Below are 18,847 nucleotides of genomic sequence, written 5' to 3'. Positions count from 1 at the left end.
CTTTGTATGAACATTTGTATCTTTAGTTTGATTTTTTTTTCAATTTTCAGATAAATCATCATTATTTTTGAGAAAACATCCCTTGAATTAAATGTTTTGTTTCTTCGTGTCAGTAATATTAGACCAATTTTTTTTTAACCAAAAATACAAAGTTACGGACCATAAAATACTGATCAACTATTATTGCATATGCTGTTCAAGAGGTATGCTTATTTTTTGCTTTAAATTTGAACAAGAGAGTATTTTGTGACTTCTACTTTTAAATACAATAATGTACTTTAAAAATAAATGTGTTTTTTTTTTCTTTCTTTTTTTACCAGAGTCACTTGATATTCTGTATACAGCTATGTGTGATTAAAGTTCTAGAAATCAGGCAACAGTCAGATGAGGAGGAAGAAGATGTACAAAGTTTCATGGAGCTCCAACGAATATTGGAGTCTCTTATTAAAAGAATGAGCCAGTGTGAAATTGAGGACTTTGAGTTGGTAAATAGCATCTGTTGAAAATTATCCAAAAGTATTTGTAATAAGGCAACATTTATAAACTGTAAATCTTACTTGACCAAAACATGAAATCTCAAGATTGACCACAATATTTCGGAAATACATGTACAAGTAAGTACATGTATGAAGGTTTTCATTAGAATGCAACATTAATATTGATTATTTTCTAATGCATGTCGATAATTTTTTTTTTTTCGAAATTTAAAGCGTAATTTTTTTATTTTTTTTTAGCAGAGACCTGTTATTTAAAGCAAGTCTTTACATCATTTTGGTTCTATTAAAAGTATTGAAGTATTTCTTCCAGATTTTTTTTTCAAACATTGCTCTTATTTACAAACTGTTTCTTACTAAAATCAGCACTTAATTTCAGGATAAGTCAGCAGATTTTTCACTTACCAGTAGTGTTGGAGTAAAGAATAATATTTTTGCCATCCTTGTGATGGGATCTTATGAAGCTTTGATAGAGTATACATTCAGGAGTGCAAATAACAGGTATAAACATTTACATCATGTACATGTGTATATGTTAATGTATTTTGCCAAAATTCACAGGTGTTCCACAGTATGTAAGTTGAAAAACTATGGTTGTTCTTATACTTATGCAGTGCCTCATTGAATTAGAGAGCATTTTTTTACAACTGCATGCAAAGATACCTGTAGTTTTTGGAGGCATTTGACATGAATCACTATGTATGTCCCTGTAGATGGAGTAACATCATCCTGAAATTTACATGAGATACACACTTCAATGTTTTGCACACAAAAGATCATGTTCAGGAAATTTGAGTGTACATTATGTACATTTTACATAACTATATAGATAGTACATGTACATTAACTAAAAAAGTGACACATATATATATTGGATTCTTTAAAGACTTGTCTGTAGTTATTACCATTGTGTACACATCTGAAATAGAAGTAAAAAAATTGAATTGCATCTTGTAAATTCTCAAAAAAATTACCGAAATAAGAACCAATGGGTGGTATGTAGGAATCACCTTATTCATCTGTTTTTCATTCTGTTCATCCGAATTCTGTTACAATTATATCAGCTTCCAAAGAATGGATACTGTGAACATATTAATTTTTGCAGTTGTTAATTTTCGCAGATTCTGTCAAATTAACATATTCGTGGGTATCAATTTTCGTAGTATAAAAAAATGATATGTGTTATATAGTGTAAAAATCAATTTGATAGGTACTATTTTTCACACTTTTGTCCACAAAAATAGCGAAAATTTTTACACTGCAAAAATCAATACTTATACCGTAGATTTCAAATTTTGTGTGTAGCTTTTTATAGATAGGACATAGGTTATAAGTGATTTTTCGTACTGTCCAAATTCAGCTTCTTGTTTTTTAAGAGCTAGCCATTTTTCCCTATATGGAATGATAGAGAAAATTTTCTTTACAAAAATTTTCCTGTCTTCTCTCCACTAATACTCCACATACAAACTACAGAAAAAACACAAACTTATGATTCTTGACTAGCTCTTGTAACACGTTTTTTGTGAGCAGCCAGATTTATTAGGTATCAAACCCATTAAAATACATTTCAATACTAAAAAAAAACACAAGCAACATGTACCTATCAAAATTGTATGCGCATGTGAAATAGTGAATAAGTATAAAAATAAATGTTTCGGGTCACACAAAAAAAAACTGGATGATAGTTTCCAGAAACCTGTGTCAATGCCTTACAAAACTCAAGTGTAAGACGGCATTACTATAACTAAGGAGGGACATATTTTGAATATAAAAAAATTAATAGTGAAGAAAGTTAGTCATTAGTTCTGTGGCTAAAAAACTGCAATTATCCCTCTTCCCAAAACAAAAGTGAAAAAAATAACCTTTCAGAACTGTCTAAAACTATACATGTATACCAAAATAATGCTTCCCTTTCATTAACTAACATTATATAGATTTGAAGTGAACAGCTGAGGGTACAAGCTAGAACTGTCATGTTCTACACCTGGATTAACCACTTAATTTATTCCCGCCTGAATATAACCCTACATATAAAAAAAACTTTTTCCACACAATACAATCATCAATTCTGTTACATTATAGTGCCTCAGGAATTTTTACTCTCAATCGATGGATAGATTTTAAATTTTATGTGTGCTTATATAAATAGGGCATATGTTATAAGCAATGTAGTGATATAAATTTCATGATAGACAAAATGTGCAACTTCATGGTCCATTTGATTATGACTAATCACATGTATACCATTTCAGACAGAATTCCTGTGAAGAAATTTTACAGCTTTTTGGAAACTATACAAAGCTGTACGATATCTTAAAGGAAAAAACAAATCAAAATGGCGGAAAGAAGTCCTCATCCTCCAAGCCACCACAGAGCCTCATGTCACTACAGTGTGCCTCTAGTCTACTTCAATCATTGTTGTGAGTAATATTTCTTCCAGCCTTTCCTGTTATTATGATAAGTAACTGAATACCAGTCTCTTTTAGTCATTGTCGTAATTACATTCTTTGGTCTGTTGTAAGTCATCAACAGTCCCCTATTGCTATTTATTATACCCCTATATATATTGTGATAGGGATGTTCATACTTTTTTCTGTAGTTTTTATCTCTTATCTGTTACTCCTCCTACACCAATGTGTGGAATTTAATGAAATTTTCACAGAATCTTTACTATGTATTCCCATTGTGAACCTCCCATTCTTTATTTTGATCCAAATCAATTTTTAGGTGTAACAGTACAGGTTATCAAATTGAGTAGTGGAGGTATCAAATTAGTGATCATTGCTCTCAGTTTTTTCTAGTTCTTGCAGTCTTTTCTGTTTACTACTAGTAATTACCAGTATCTTTGAATCAGAGTTGTGATTTATTCTTCAGTCTGTTGTAAATTATATACCATGAATACACAAACAGTACATGCAAGAAATATGGTATAAATGCATGTAACTAAAATAGTCTTGTAGACAGGGAAGCAACAGATTTACAAGATTATCTTGGCTCCCATTGTATTGATATCATTTTTGGTTTGTAGTTTCATATAGTTTGGCTATATTCAGTTTTCTCCTTAAGATTTACAGATAGCATCTTGGTAACCCCTGAATTTCAATACAGCATCTTGTATCTAAAAATTATAGCACCTCCTTTGTATTGGACCCTTAGGGAAGTTTTTCTTTTGAGTAGCATCCTGGTAAAAAATATAGTATCAGGTCAATGTGATACTATATGACTGATTTGTTGTAAGCAATGTTGGATGCTGTCAGATATCAACTTCCTGTTTCATTGGACTATAACATTTTTCAATTATATGGAAAATTTTGTCACTAAAATCTCTGCTCCTGCAGATAGATTGATTTCTAATTTAGTGTGTGTGGCTTCATATATATGGGGCATATGTAGTTCTGGGCGATATCAACTTTTTGTACTTGTATACCAAGCACAACAACAGGTGTAACTTCATATTTAGACAACTGTAATCATTGGAATATTTGAGCAAAAGACAGATATGAAGGAAAACATTTTTCGATGTTTAAAATTACAATATGGCTGTTTCAACTATTTCTCAATTTTTCACTCATAGTGCAGTATTTTTACTGCTTCTGTAGCCTTACTATAGTCATCGTCAGTCATTATACACCCTGCAAATAAAATTTAGGGATTTATACTGTAGAAATCATTGTGTCTGTCCATTCACTATTTGCTATTTGCTACTTGTTTCAAATATGCCCAACATTGTATTTCAGTGACTCATCACCGCATGAGAATAGTAAATTCTCCCTACTGTTTGATGACCAACCATTCTGTATGTATGCCCTGAATGTAGCTGTTCAGAAAGTTCACCAAATACAAGAGAATGGATACTGCAGTGGTCCTAAGGGCAGAGAAAAGAATCATTTAAACCTATGTGTTTGTCAACTAGGAAGGTAAAATTCCTCCCTCTCTTTTGCTTTTTCCATATCCCAGGGGTGCTTTTCTTCTTTTTTTTGTAGCGGGATTCCCCTTTTTCAAATCCAGATTTTACCGTTATAATTTCTTTTTTTCACTGTATATTTTGCTAATTTCCACTTTGTTTGTTGACCTTGTAAAATCAGGTCTGACATCCTTATGATCAATATTGATTTAAACCCAGTTGTAGAGAATTGAAATATGTCATCTGAAACTTTTAAAGCTTTTTGAGGTCTGACATCAGCAAATATGGACTTTATCATTTCCTAAGGTGGGCACCGATCTTTTGTCCATAACTCTCTGAATGGGATTTCATGACTCGCTGAAGTTTGATTTACATATTGCCTTTGTGCACATTCTTCTTCAGATTTTTATTCAATTCAATTTAGAGGTAGAAAGGTGCATGTAGTCAAATTGGGGAGTGGGGATATCAATTTAGTGAGAATTGCTCAGTTTTTACAGTTTGCATTGATGGTGTTAAAGATGTCTACTTAAAAAAAGTCATTGATTTGACTTTAAAATTCTCGAAATTCACTTTTGGTCATTAAGCTTATCCTCAAAAATTGGTACCCAATTTTTACAATATTTTAGGCTGTTCCTGAAGTACTATGGTGAGAACCAGAGGACAGGTCAAGAACAGAGACAGATTAAAGCCATGACAGGGTTGTGTCTTGATGGTTTATCTAGTGTCATTACCATAATTTCACAACAGTACTCCAATCAGATTCTGAAGTGCTTCTGCAGTATATGTGAGTGGATATTTCTAAGCTATGATCAATATTATGGAATTTTTAATACTCTGTATGCATTTGCTGAGTGCCAAAATAAGGTATTGGGAAGAATGATCTTTGATTTGGATATTTTGTTGAGATCAACTGTTGACGGCCATGTTAAGATTTAGAGAAAGTTACTTGTATTAAAGTTATGGCCCTTGATCTACGAGAAAACTTTTTATTGAGCAAACACATTTATAGAATTACTTGTTTCTGACAAGAATATGAAATAATGACACAGCAGTAGAAGTGTATTTTTTTGTGGATTTGATCAAACTGCAAATCTTATGCTGACAAAATACCTATGGTAGAGGTGATTCATGGTGTAGAAAACTTACCCAACAAATGGAGCTTTTTCAGTATACATATGTAATATTTTTATGTAATGATAGTCCTTTCTGTATTCAGATCTCTTTCTGTGAAAACCATACATTCATCTCCCACTAATACCAACCAAATCAAATGAAATTAGAAGGATAACTCTTGCAAATTGCCAGTTTCATACACAATCTATTTAATTTTTATCTCAAAAGTTCAACAACTGAATGATAAACTAAGACTGGATTTGTGGTCTTTAATTGTTTATGAAGTAGAAATATAAGTGAATTCGATGGGTTTGTGGCATACATAAATTGCCTCCTGTCTGATTTTTATGAACACTGCTTCTGATTAAAACAGACTTCAACAACTGTCTCTCTCTGCGGGTATACATTATTGTTATCTTCCAGCTGATGTAGACCTAGAAGATGGAAGTAGAACAAACCAAGATAAAGTTATTTATGACATTGTGAGAAAGTTTCAAGTAAGTTTATAATGATCTTATGTGCTGAATTATTATTCCAAACACTTTATACAACTCTGCCATATTGACACTGCCTAGTTACTATGAACCTAGAAATTTGTGGTCATGAAATATCTGTTAGAGTAACTCCAGTTTGAAAATTTCATGTAAAAGATGTTAAGACATCTGACTGCAAAAGGCTTGACCCAAGAAAACACAAGAGTAACACCCCATAAAAAAATTTTTACAGCAAGTAATTTGTAAGAAGGGCCCCACCACGAAAAGTGGTGGTTGCCCTATAGTGATCACTCCTGTTCGTCCTTCTGTTACAAACTGGTGTCTGGGCTGTTACTTTTTTGTCTGATGTAGGCTTTTGATATTTTCCATGTGGGTAGATCAGGTAAAGACAAGGTCGTGTACCATGAGTACTGGCCTATGACCTTGAACTTGGACCTGAAGGTCAGATTTCTGTTTTTTCTTTGACAAACTTATGTCCTGGCTATAACTTTTTTTTCACATGATGTTGGCACATCACATAAAGACGATGTGTCATGTACCATGGATAGTGGCATATGACCTCAAGGTCAAATTCCTGTTTTTTTGTGACAAACTCATGTCCTGGCTGTAACTTTTTGGTTTTTTTATGTATGTCATGTGGTAACATATGTTACAATGTGTCAGGTACCATGGATAGTGGCCTATGAACTTGAACTTTGACCTAAAGGTCCAATTCCTGGTTTTTGGTAACAAACTTGTGTCCTGAATATATTTGATTCCATACTTAATTCTCAACTAGTAAATATTTCTATTAAATATGAGTGCTGCATTAAAAAAAAAAAGATGTTAAAATGCATTCATTTATGATAAGAAATTATTACAATAATTTTAGTTTTTGTTTTTGTTTATTGAAGTATATTTTTGGGCAGAGTAATTTTTGTTTGATATGTTCTTCTTAGAAATTGACAATGAACATACTAACATCAGGAGCAGAACATAAGAATTGGAAGGAGGTTACTTCATTGTTCGGTATCGTCCACCAGTTATGTAAACAACTAAATTCTACCAGGGAGGAGTATGAAAAAGTCACCAACTGGATCCTAAAATTGTGTCAAGAACAGGACATAGGTAACATACTGAAATGTCTAATCAAAACCCTGAATATATTCCCAGCAACAAATATAATGATAAAAAATGCTACAAGACAGTATTTCAGATTATTCAGGGTTTGGTTTAAATAATTTTCACTATTTGAAAAAAATCTTGTCTTCACAAGTCTTCAACTCAAGCCATTAGCTTTGAGTATTTTTACAGTATTCATTGCACCATTGGTGTGGATATTTAATGTATGGCCCACAGAAGGTGTGGCATGTGGGCGAACAGTATTCAGTGGATCGATCTCTGAATTTCCAGATTTTTTCGGTTTGATGTCCAGACATGTGTCTGTTCTTTAAAGTGGCAATGGCCTTGACCATTTTTAAGGAGAAATGTAAGGGTTAAATCAAATTAGGGCCATGGCACTGGGGACACCATCATTTCCTCTGACCCTGCTGATGACACCCAATAAATTACAAATGAGCCATCTGACGGCACGGCGAACCCAGAGAATTTCAAGTAAAATGAAAAACTGAATGTACATTTGCCTTCGTACAATGTGATCCCTATAAAAACAGAAAGATTCTAAGTAGAGCTGCAACATCAAAATGAATTACAATTTGAATCAGCAGAATGCCGTAATAAACAATATCTAACAATATTTTTTTTTATTTATTTGAGGTGTATACCTCTCACTTAAAAGTGAAACTATAAAGTGAAAACGACCCTGAGGTTAATTATTGGTAGGTTGAATCTCTCCTGTTTCTCATCTAAAAATGACCCCTATCTAACTGCCATTTTGGCCTTTTTTCTGAAAATTACTCCCTGTTTTACTGTCAAGGTGGCTATGACCCACTTTGAAATTTTCTGGGATGAACACTTTTTTAGGTACATTTGTAACACATGTTCTGCATTTTTCTTTTGTAGAGCATTATGCTTACACATGAATTTTGAAATTAAGAAACTGTTCATAGGAGTAATTTGGAATAATAGTTTGCATTATTGAGCTTAGTTATTTTTATCTTTGTGTAGCATTCTCTGCCTGTTTACAATTCACTTGGAATTTAGTGGTGGCATTGGTATTTGTATCCTGTAGTCACATACCTGTACTGTTAACCCTGTCTAACCAGACCCCTAATGGACTGGTTATAACAAGTGTTTGGTTTACCCAGGTTTAAAAATACATTAAAACTGAAATGATTGGACATAAAAAGTGATGGTTTATTCAGGGTTCAGTTTAGAAGTTTTCACTGTAATTTCTATGCCATCTAAAACCCCTTACACATAAGGGCTATTCCAGAAAAAAAAATGTCTTTAGGGGGCAGAGCAGTTGATTTATTAATGTGTTGGTGGGAAGTCAAATTTTTCTCATTAGACAAATGTATTGCATATTAATTTTAATGTGTTGGTGGTACCTCCAGAATAAAATGGACATCCAACCCCAACAAACACACTTAAGATTATGGAATAGCCCTAATTGTTTAGGAAAAAATAGAGTGATCAATCATAAATATAAGACCGCCATCTTCTACTTTTTGTACTTCAGAGGATGTACCTACATGTAAATTGATGCTGACTATTTTGATTGACATGACGAGGCAGATGAAGAGTTGTTCCCCTTTGTTGAGAGAGTTGTCACAAGATGTTCATAGTCAGCTTGGTGATATTGATCAGGTATATTTTAGCATTGATCATTAACATCATTGGTGCATGTGGTCATTCAGACAAAATATTAGATTGCTTAGGACTGAAATAATTCTATTATTTAGATGGTTTACTTTTAGCATTGAGCATTAAACGTCATTGGGAATTGGACCATTGCATGTGGTCATTCAGACAAAATATTAGATTGCTTAGAACTGAAATAATTCTATTATTTAGATGGTTTACATTATAGTTTAATGAGGGTATCAGTTAGTATTGTTGGAAATTAGATCTTGGATATACATGTACATTTGATTTATATGTCTTTTTATACAGACAGCAGTGGATTATAGAAAGTTCCTTGTATGAAAATTTCATTAAATCACACTGAAATAAATTCAATATTTTCACTCTTGAACTTTCTCCCGCTTAAATGTTACCACACAATTATCAGTCTGCCAATCACAAAACATAATTACCCATGCTAAGAATGCTTGAAGATTTTACTTATGTGAAGAACACATAATGTTACATCTAGGCTTTCTTTGGAACTCATGATTATATTTTTGTTATTCACTCTTTCCAATTAGTTATCCTGATGAAAATTTATAAATCTTGAAAGACAATTTATAAATCTTGAAAATCTACAGTGTATGGAATTTAGATTTACACTGGAGTTATGTTTTTATCTTGTCATATTCTTAAAGTCAGTGGTAATTAAATTTTAATTAATTGTTAAAAAAAAGCAATGATTGATTTTTCAAACAAAAAAAAAGTTATATTGCTAAGACTAAAATTACTTTTATCTCACATCATGCAGACCTTTCATTAAGAGGCGGTAGCAGATACTTTTACGCTTCTAAGCTACTGAAAGGTACCTCCAGAATTCATTTCATACAGTTTTATACAAGAAAGTGATGAAAATTACCTTCTACAAAAGAAAAGGTACCAGAATTGCAAAAAATTAATGAAACCCCTGCATTATGTTAATTTTTCCCAGGAGGTAGAAGTAGAAGACAGAACCCACTTTGCTTTACTAACCCCCAGAACTGCCGCACCAACAGTCGTACTACTGGTACTAAACAGTATGGATAAAGACTTAGATGATACTGACTGGGTTATAAATAGATTAAAGGCTGACATATTGGCTGAGGCAGCTATGGGTTGGTATTAAATCAATACGACTGGAATTTTTCTTATACAGTTGTAATACAAAAGTTTCATCACATTTTTCTCAGCTACTGTTAATGACAGGTTGCTGATATAGTACTAAGCTTCCTATAAGGATGTTGCATCTTTGGATGTTGTTTCATACTCATTTGAAATCAACTTCCTGTTTGTCAAAAAAGATGGTTTTTTTTTTCTTATATTGTGATGGTAAGTGGTGGTTTCTCTATTGAGCCATCCCTCATAGATTTCTTGTTCAATATACAGAGTATGATTTTATCTCAAATAGCTTTGTTTATGAAGTTTATAGATGAAGTTGATAGATGAAATTGATAGATGAAGTTGATAGATGAAATTCATGTGATCATTAGGCCTAGATTTAATTTAATTTGAAAATCTTTTCAAATGCATATCTTATCATATTTGGCATGAGTTTCTTCCACCTATAGAAAAAAATGATACATATCTGATCTTCCTAAATTGAATCTTTTTTTTTTAAATTGCAAAAAATTTTCACATCTATTGATGTTTTAATATTGTAGAGAAAGATGAAGGTAAATGTGATCTGACACAAAGAGAAGGTCATGAGAAGAGTGTATGTACAAGACTGTGTGTTGTCGTGACAGCCTTCCATGAACTGGTTCAGTCTGCTGTTCCTGTTGGCTCGTGTACTGATACCATGGTCAAGCTGGTAACCAGATTGTATTCAACAATCACAATGCTTGTTAAGTTTGTAAGTATGTTAGAGACCCATTCAACTGTGAATGATGTTTATTTTTTGCATATTCAGGGTAAAAACAGTAAAGTTTATTTTTGTAAACATATACTGTTAAAGTATTATTATTTGTTGGGTACTAATTTTTGTGGGTTTTGGTAAACCAGGAAAATTTGGATCCAAAGAAAAGGAAATTTTCCATTTATTTTTCTGATATAATTTCAAATCCACAAACTGATATTTTTACCCTAATCCACGAAAATTGGTACCCATGAATAAAAGTGCTTTCACAGTATTCACCATCTATTTCAGATTTTGATCTGAATCAATTTGGGGATTTAACTTACATTTTTAGCCAAACATGGACTTCGTCATTTATGAATATGGAGGCATGGAGGACCCTTCTCTTTTCTGTTACTCCTCCTACACCACTGAATGGAATTACTAAGTTTTTCACAGAATCTTTATTGCATGTTCTCATTGTGCACCTTCTATGTTAGATTTTTATCCAAATCAATAGGAAGGTCAATTGTCAAAAGGGGCATGTTATCAAATGGGGGAGTAGGGAGTATCAAGTTAATGATCATTGCCCCCAGTTTTTCTAGTTTTCTTTTTTGTTTATTTAGGCCTTTGGAGACAACATTACTAACAGTTTATCTAGTTCATTATGTGGTCAGTATTATCTGTTTTCAGTTTCTGAGTATGTATACCAGTAAGACAGGACATGTATCAGCCAGATTTGAGAAGCTGGTGAAACTAATTGGGACCCATTTAACTCCATATGTTTACTCTATGATCACTTACATACAGGTAAAGGCAGGTTTTACTGTATTTCGATTTGACTTTTATTTTAAAATTTGCTGAAACTTTCTGCTTTGTATATTACGTCTTATGAATGACAAGACTGTAGGGTACTCTCTGTTTAACAAGTAATTGTTGTGAAACAAATGTTTTGAGGTTTGTTGCCCAAAATTGTGTATTTATTTTATTTTCACATTTTTCAAACATTGATTTACTATTTCTTAGTTCAAGAGAACCTGCTACAGGTATAAAACTTTGGTGACAGCTATTCTATACTACATGTACCAAACACATGTAAAAATGAGATGTCATGGAATTACAACTATATTTGGTTAATTCTTTTTCTACTATTTTTAGACGACAGAAAATGAAGACATTCAACAAAAAATGGAAAAAGGAAAGAAAGGAAAAGGGAAGAAAAAGAATACAGTGTCGCAGAGTGCTGCAAAGGCTGGAAGTGTAAGCATGAGATCTTGACAACTTTATGGTTCAAAGCCCGCTGAACACGATTCTTATTCCCCTAAAATGATACAATTGCATGATATAATTTTCTGATTTTCATTAATCAAATATGCAGTATCTAAAATTTGTGATACTTTTTAGTTACTATTTAATCCCAATCAATACACTTATTGTACCAGATTTCTTACTATCTTAATATACTTGTTCACAGGTCTCTACTAGAGAACGATTTTAACCAGGTCAATATGACGATTTGGACAGGTAAAAGCTGTATTGGCACAATTTTGTATTTTGTATTGTATTGGCAGTTATCATCATATTTAGGCTAATATTTGAACATTAGTCAATAACATAGTATTATTGCATAAGATTTTCCATATTGACTTAGTTATTGGTCGTTGGCTAGCCATATTGGACTGAGGGGTGGTCAATATTTATTGGCTACTAGGACCAATAAATTGGAAAATATGGAAAACCTTATGCAATTATACCTTTATTGACTAACCAGTCCAATATTTCATATTGGCCTAGGCCAATATTGATCTTAACCAGGTCAATAAAATGTATTGGATGGGTAAAAGCTGTATTGGATGGCTAAATCCTGTATTGGCCCATTTTTGTATTTTGTATTATATAATGGTTTTTAATCATATTTAGGCCAATATTCAAACACTAGTCAATAACCATTAGTATTTCGTGTGCTAAAGCTCATATTGTTTTTTTCTAGGCTAAAGTTATGAAACAGTCTAGAACAACACCAAATCTGATCTTTGCCATTGAAACATTTGAAAAGTTTCTCATACAGTTAACAAAGAAATCCAAGGTATGTCTGTGTAATTATTCTGAACTTAGTTACAAAATCAAAGTGCATTAGAAAAACTCTATTTAATAATCATTGATGATATTAAAAAATAGTGAACTATTTATTTCTATCCCAATAGTAAGGAGTTTCAAAATGTCATTGATTTAACTTCACTAATTCCTTTATCTAATTTTCATCTTTAATTCCTAAATTTTTTTAAAAAGCATAATTATTGAAAATCTAAGGTATATTATAACTCCTACTTATTAAGAGTGGGGTTTTGTTTCAATCACCATGTCCATCCATTGCATACTGTAAGAGATTTCTCAGCTTCTGTTGGAGGGAATGCTTAGATATTTGGTATAGTACCTTTTCATGATTACTTGTATAGTGCCTTCCCTTTTCAGGTTCGTTGCTTATTAGGGCCTCACCTTAGGTGGGTCGCCTTATAGTGATCAGTCTGTACGTCTGTAAAATATTCGTGTCTGCTCTATTTCTAGAGAACCATTATGATTTCATACTTTATACTTAATAGGTATTTTAACCAACACCAGAGGGTGTGTCATAATGTGTGTACAATTTCCTAGGTCAAAGGTCAAAGTCAAAAACTTGGGTTTCAGTTGACATCCCCATGTCCTGTGGTAAAGATCGTTTCCGCTCTATATCTTGAAATCCGTTACGATTTCAAAGTTTATACTTGACACATATATTAACCAACACCAGAGGGTGTGTCATAATGTATGTACAACTTCCTAGGTCAAAGGTTAAGGTCAAAAACTTTGGTTTATTTACCACATGTTATCAACAGCGAGGCCCACAGAGATGGCTCCCATCTCAATGATATCTAGTTTCTTCCTATTTACCGTACAACTTAATAATTATTTAGGCGATGTGTAATAGAAATTTTTGTAACAGATTTTTCAGCTTTTATTAGAGGGATTGGTTAGATATTTGGTGTATTGCTTTTGCATTGTTACTTTTTCCTTGCCTGCCCATTCCAGGTTTGTCCTTTGTCTACTTCATGTTAACCATAGACGGTTGAGTGGAGGTATTTTTAGCATGGCGTAGCATGTGAAAACTTGTTTGTTACTTAACTTGTACATGTATGATTTGTACACGTGTCTCGACAAAAGCATTGAAAACACTTAAATGTGCAATAAAAATTATATATTTTTTTTTGTAGATGAACTTGATGGAGTACATGAAAAACAGTACCTCTCGTGATTTCCGTATTAACGTTGCCGCTCTCCAGGACCAATCAGATAGTGACCAAGATGAGGAGGAGGAACCCATGGATGAGGAGGTTACTAATCAGGAGGAGGTAATTCACATCATAAGAGGAGTAATCTGTATTCACCTTTGCTGTGTCCGCAAAAACTGCATCATTTTTTCAGCTTTTTCCTAGTCAAACATCTTGATACTGGATGCATACTTTGACATGATAAGTTTTACATTAGAACTTAAGTACCATTCTGTGTAAGAATCAGGCAATGAGTGGCACATCATTTTTCTCAATTTGGTCTTTTTTGCCACAAATGTATTCAAATATATCTAGAAAACAACTGAAAAACTATTTAAATTTATCCTGAAGCATTGGTGACATAGGTATTTTTTGACCGCCATTTTTCCATTGTGCATTTCAACTAAATTTGAACTATCAATATCTTAAAAGAGCGAACTTAACAAACACTTTGACAGTAATTTCTTGACGTTATGAGATATAAATACTGGGGTAATGCAGTAAAATCTCTTTGTATTTATACTTCATGTGCCACACCATATACACATTTTACCTCATTCTTAGAGAAGTACTTACCTTTCTATTTTACAAATGTATGTACTTGGTAAGAAATGAATAATGTTAAAGTATTAATTTTTCGTAGTTTACTAATTTTTGCTTATGTTGTGTTGGACAGAAAAGCAGGAAATTGATTTTTAACACTATAAAACTCTCATCATTTTTTGATACAGCGAAAATTGATACCCACAAACATGTTTACTTGAAAGAATCTGTGAAAATTAGTAACCACGTAAATTAATACCTTTACAGTAAGTGGGCTGTGGTGGATAAAACATGTGCAACCTTAATTAAAACTTAACCACTTTCTATTTTACAAGTTTTCAGTGTTAAATTTAAGTTATCATTTTTATCTTTACTTATTGATCAATTTATTTTTTTTATGAAAAGTACACATTATAAATACAGAGGATCTCCAATAATCGCTATTATTATTTTTTTGTTGTTTTGGTATAAATGAATTGTTTGACATGTACATAATAGTGTCTGGTAAGTCTACATAAGCTGGGTGTTGATCTTTTATTTTACATGAATATATGTGACTGACTGTTCTGTAAAATCAATGTGTGTCACTTTAATAAAATAAGTAATTATGTTGAAATACCTTGTTGAATATTATAGCCAATGCAATGATAATGTTCAGGGGATAGAATTGGTCTTTCTTTGATTAAGTGACAGTCCCCTTGTGAACTTCTTAAAGTATTTAAGTAGTACTCCAGGTAAGAATTGTGCAAAATGTGATACATGGTTGGAAAGCCTATATATTTATATTTTTGATATTTTGTTTAAAATTTATAGTAAACAGAAATTTACATGTGGCTTTTCATGTAACTATTGTTCTTAGGAGATGAAAATTATATAGAATGTACTGTAAAATTCAAAATAAAGGTAGATAACTCTGTACATAATACTAAAATAAAATAGAAGCTGTTGGATTTTCAATGTGGATTATCTCCTAAGAGCAGGCAGACTGGAAAGAATAATTATACCTTTCACCATATAGACAAAAAAAGCAACTGAACAACAAAAATAAAAATTAAGTAGCCTTTTTTTTTTTTTGGGGGGGGGGTGTATAACATATTACAGAATTTACATGATGCTTAAAGACTGCTACTCAACTGGCCAATTGAGAAGAAGAGTAAGACCTTTTTGTTAACCTCTGAAAATATTCATTATTTTTGTATTTAGTTTATATGCTGGTGCATTTATTGTGTTTCACAGTATTGGTTCTTGTTTATCATTCATCAGGTAAATTTGATAGAATGTTTTGAATCTTTTGCTCAATCGTCCTGTTAACTACCAAAGAAAATTCTAGTCCGAATTTCCTCTGACCCTACAACCTCCTCTTTTTTATTTGATATTGATATGTCGGGTATCAATATCCAAATAAAAAAGAGGAGGGTAGCAGGGTCAGAAGAAATTTATGAAATGATGGTTATTAAATCAAGGAAAGACCAACTGTTTCCCATGAAAGTTATCATTGTATTGGCTATAAAACCTTGGTTTTTTTTTTACTCTGTAGAATGACATATGGCTTGTTAGTTTATTGAAACCAGGGTTTTCAGTGTTTATTTTTGACCTATTAGATTTTTTTTCCATTTTATGTAAAAATTCTTTGTTTTGTGGGAATAATGCATTTATTTTTTATCAATTTATTTTTTTTGGGGGGCAAAATTACACATATTTACATTTGTGGAATTTGAATTTATTCATGGAAAATGTTTATCCCTATGATATTCAAAGTTCTCTGGTAGTCCACAGAAAGTGTACTGCAGGTTCTATACAGGTGTTTCTTTTTATACACAAAGTGATAGGAATTATGTTAAACCCACAAAATAGTTGTGTTCTTCCATCTGTCCCTCCCCAGACGTTTTCCAGATGATTTTTTTTACATTAACTTTACACAATTGTTTAGTATCATAAAATGCAGGATAAGTTGAATTTTCAGCAAAACCTAAAATGTAGTTTAGAACATTTTGCCATCTCCCTTTTTTCACCATTTTATGGCTGGGTATCAGTTATCTATTAATGCCATATTTTTTTTTCTTCAGGTGATGGAGGTTCAGAGTGGAGGGGAGTCGGATTGATTTGTGATAGAAACAGCAATAGATGCAGATATTTCAGTGCTTTGGCATAAAGTCCTATTCTTAATCCAGCTCATATGACTAAAATTTAGGTTGGGGATAGATACTTAATGTATAGCATGCAGAGTAAACACATCTTGGTGCAGACAAACCCTAGATGATGATTACAGTTCAACAGGACTGTTGTTTTGATGGTTATTTATGGCAGAATCAAGTAATTGCTATGAATGATGTACTTAGAATAAAAAAAAAAAAAAAAAAATGAATAAGATCATTGCCTAATAGAGAATTACCAATAATTGATGTAACCTATGTATGTAACACCATCCACATTAACATATAATGTTTATCCCATGATATTCACCAGAATTATCTCGCTTTTACCAAAATTTTCAATATGTTATGGCCAAAATTAAAAAAATAGTTTGTTTGCCATATCTTGACTGACCCATTTTTGAACCCCCAACTGAAAGGTGGTTTTTTTTTTTTTTTTCACGACTTCTGGATTTTTTTTTTGGGTTCCTCTCCATGTCTGATTTCTTTTATAGTTTTTATTCATCGCGGCACTTTGTAAATTGCTGTGGTTTAAAGCCCTCAACGATTTAGTCAGTATGGCATACGGGTTAGATTTTTTTTTCATCTGACTAAGTACCAGTTAAATCATCATGGACAGGAACATTTCTGACGTTCATAAACTAAATCACGACAGTTGGGTTTATCAAAAGAACGCAAACAATTTTTCTACACAGTTTTGGTATTCAATATATTTCAAAAAAATAAACAAAAAAAACCTACTGACCATCAAAATATTTTTTTACATGTTTTATGCCCCACTGGCTATGGCAAACCCAAGTTATTTTTTAATGTGGCCAAAGTAGCATTCGTCAATAAATGGTAATGTCTAAGTAAGGAATTCTAATCTAGATCGTAATATATTGGAACCATTGTCATTGATCTTTTACCTTCAACTTTGACCTCAAAGTCAAATTATAATTTTTTTCTGCATGGATGATGAACAGCATTTTTTCCACAGCGGATCCCACACAGATGGATTTCATCTCCATGGAAAGCATAGTTTATGGACATTTCGTGGTATTCCATCGATCAAAATGTATGATCATTAAAAAAAGATTTAAAGGATTTGGGAAAGTGACATGTTGAAGAGTTGATTATCTTTCTTTCCTGATTTTTCATTTCAGAGTTAATGGACTTTAAAAGGAAACACTAAAAAGAGGAGCAGCTATTTAAAATGTTAATTTAAAACAGTTGTTGTGATAATGTTACAAGAACTGCTTAGCGAAATCTTGTCTTCCTTTTTTTAAAGGTTACCAAATATACACAATGCTGTGAACCTGTGTGTATTTTGTGCTTTAGAACAACTGTTTATTGTTTTTGTTTGTTGATAGTGTATTTTTAATGTGTTTTATTACTACTGCATTTGTAATGGTGCTCATATATTAATATACACTTTAAGTACTTTTATCTTGTCGTTTGTGGAATACAAAAAACATTGCCAATTTTGGTTGTTCCCTCCATGGGACTCGAACTGGTACCGCTGTGACATCTATGGCAACACCGCCTGCAGTAAGTACCATTTGCACTAATGTGACAACTCTATTCGCTACACTGCTTCATCAGATCAAATTGATATAGGGAAGATATGTGAGCGTATAGAAAGGTCTGAAAAATTTTCTTAAAAATTTGACAAATGATGTGCCACAGTTAGTGTGATATCATGTACAAATTTAAAGAAAATTGAATGATGGGAAAATTTTGAGGGTACCCCAGGTCTACTACCTTAAAAGGATTGCTCAATACCAAAACAATTGAAATAGGAAGCGAAATCCATCACTGAGAGGTTCTACCATGTGCAATACGAGGAATGAAGCCTCAGTGTTTTATGTATTATGAAATTTGTAAAACTGCACTTTTTGATATTTATGATAGATAAAATTTGATATTCTTCAGGGTCAGACAATTCTGACTACTGGGTTCATTGAACACTTTTAGGGACATCAGGTCCACCAATAGTGGCATTGACCCAGTGATTATAAAATACAAAAATTTACCAATCTTATTTATTGCAAATTTTGACTTGCTGCACAAGTGTTTCAAGACCTAAACTCTCATTATGATCAGCAGCATTAGAATAATTGGAATTAGGTTAAATGAAGATCCTGGTCAGAGAGAAGATCTCATCATTTTTATTTGTAGAATCAATTCACTTAAATTTTATTTCACAATAAAAAAAATTGTATTGGATATGAAATTTGAGGAACTTTTTTAATGGGAGAT

The 18,847-nt window shown here is 32.3% G+C and overlaps 1 protein-coding gene across 2 annotated transcripts in view; it reads left to right on the top strand.

Moving 5' to 3' along the window:
• The window catches only part of LOC148621301 (Fanconi anemia group I protein-like), a 48,318-nt gene extending 30,284 nt beyond the window's left edge, over positions 1-18,034 (top strand). The window contains exons 19-34 of one of the 2 annotated variants that reach the window (XR_015921145.1): positions 321-485; positions 874-995; positions 2,747-2,914; positions 4,232-4,411; positions 5,025-5,182; positions 5,935-6,008; positions 6,944-7,112; positions 8,626-8,753; positions 9,724-9,886; positions 10,433-10,623; positions 11,299-11,415; positions 11,764-11,865; positions 12,596-12,691; positions 13,854-13,991; positions 16,520-16,766; positions 17,752-18,034. Coding sequence is in view for 1 of the 2 variants with exons in the window: in XM_088575469.1 (XP_088431595.1) it covers positions 321-485; positions 874-995; positions 2,747-2,914; positions 4,232-4,411; positions 5,025-5,182; positions 5,935-6,008; positions 6,944-7,112; positions 8,626-8,753; positions 9,724-9,886; positions 10,433-10,623; positions 11,299-11,415; positions 11,764-11,865; positions 12,596-12,691; positions 13,854-13,991; positions 16,520-16,555 (2,007 nt within the window). In the remaining variant the exon portion in view is untranslated. Of the gene's footprint in view, positions 1-320; positions 486-873; positions 996-2,746; positions 2,915-4,231; positions 4,412-5,024; positions 5,183-5,934; positions 6,009-6,943; positions 7,113-8,625; positions 8,754-9,723; positions 9,887-10,432; positions 10,624-11,298; positions 11,416-11,763; positions 11,866-12,595; positions 12,692-13,853; positions 13,992-16,519 lie in introns of both variants that reach the window. The other variant, XM_088575469.1, reaches the window with a different exon arrangement.
• Positions 18,035-18,847: the final 813 nt, after the last annotated feature.

Source organism: Perna viridis, chromosome 3 (assembly GCF_037379345.1).
Source record: "Perna viridis isolate PV_CMFRI_1.1 ecotype Kerala chromosome 3, ASM3737934v1, whole genome shotgun sequence".
NCBI classification, from domain to species: domain Eukaryota; kingdom Metazoa; phylum Mollusca; class Bivalvia; order Mytilida; family Mytilidae; genus Perna; species Perna viridis.
This window is presented reverse-complemented; position numbering and strand designations above follow the sequence as displayed.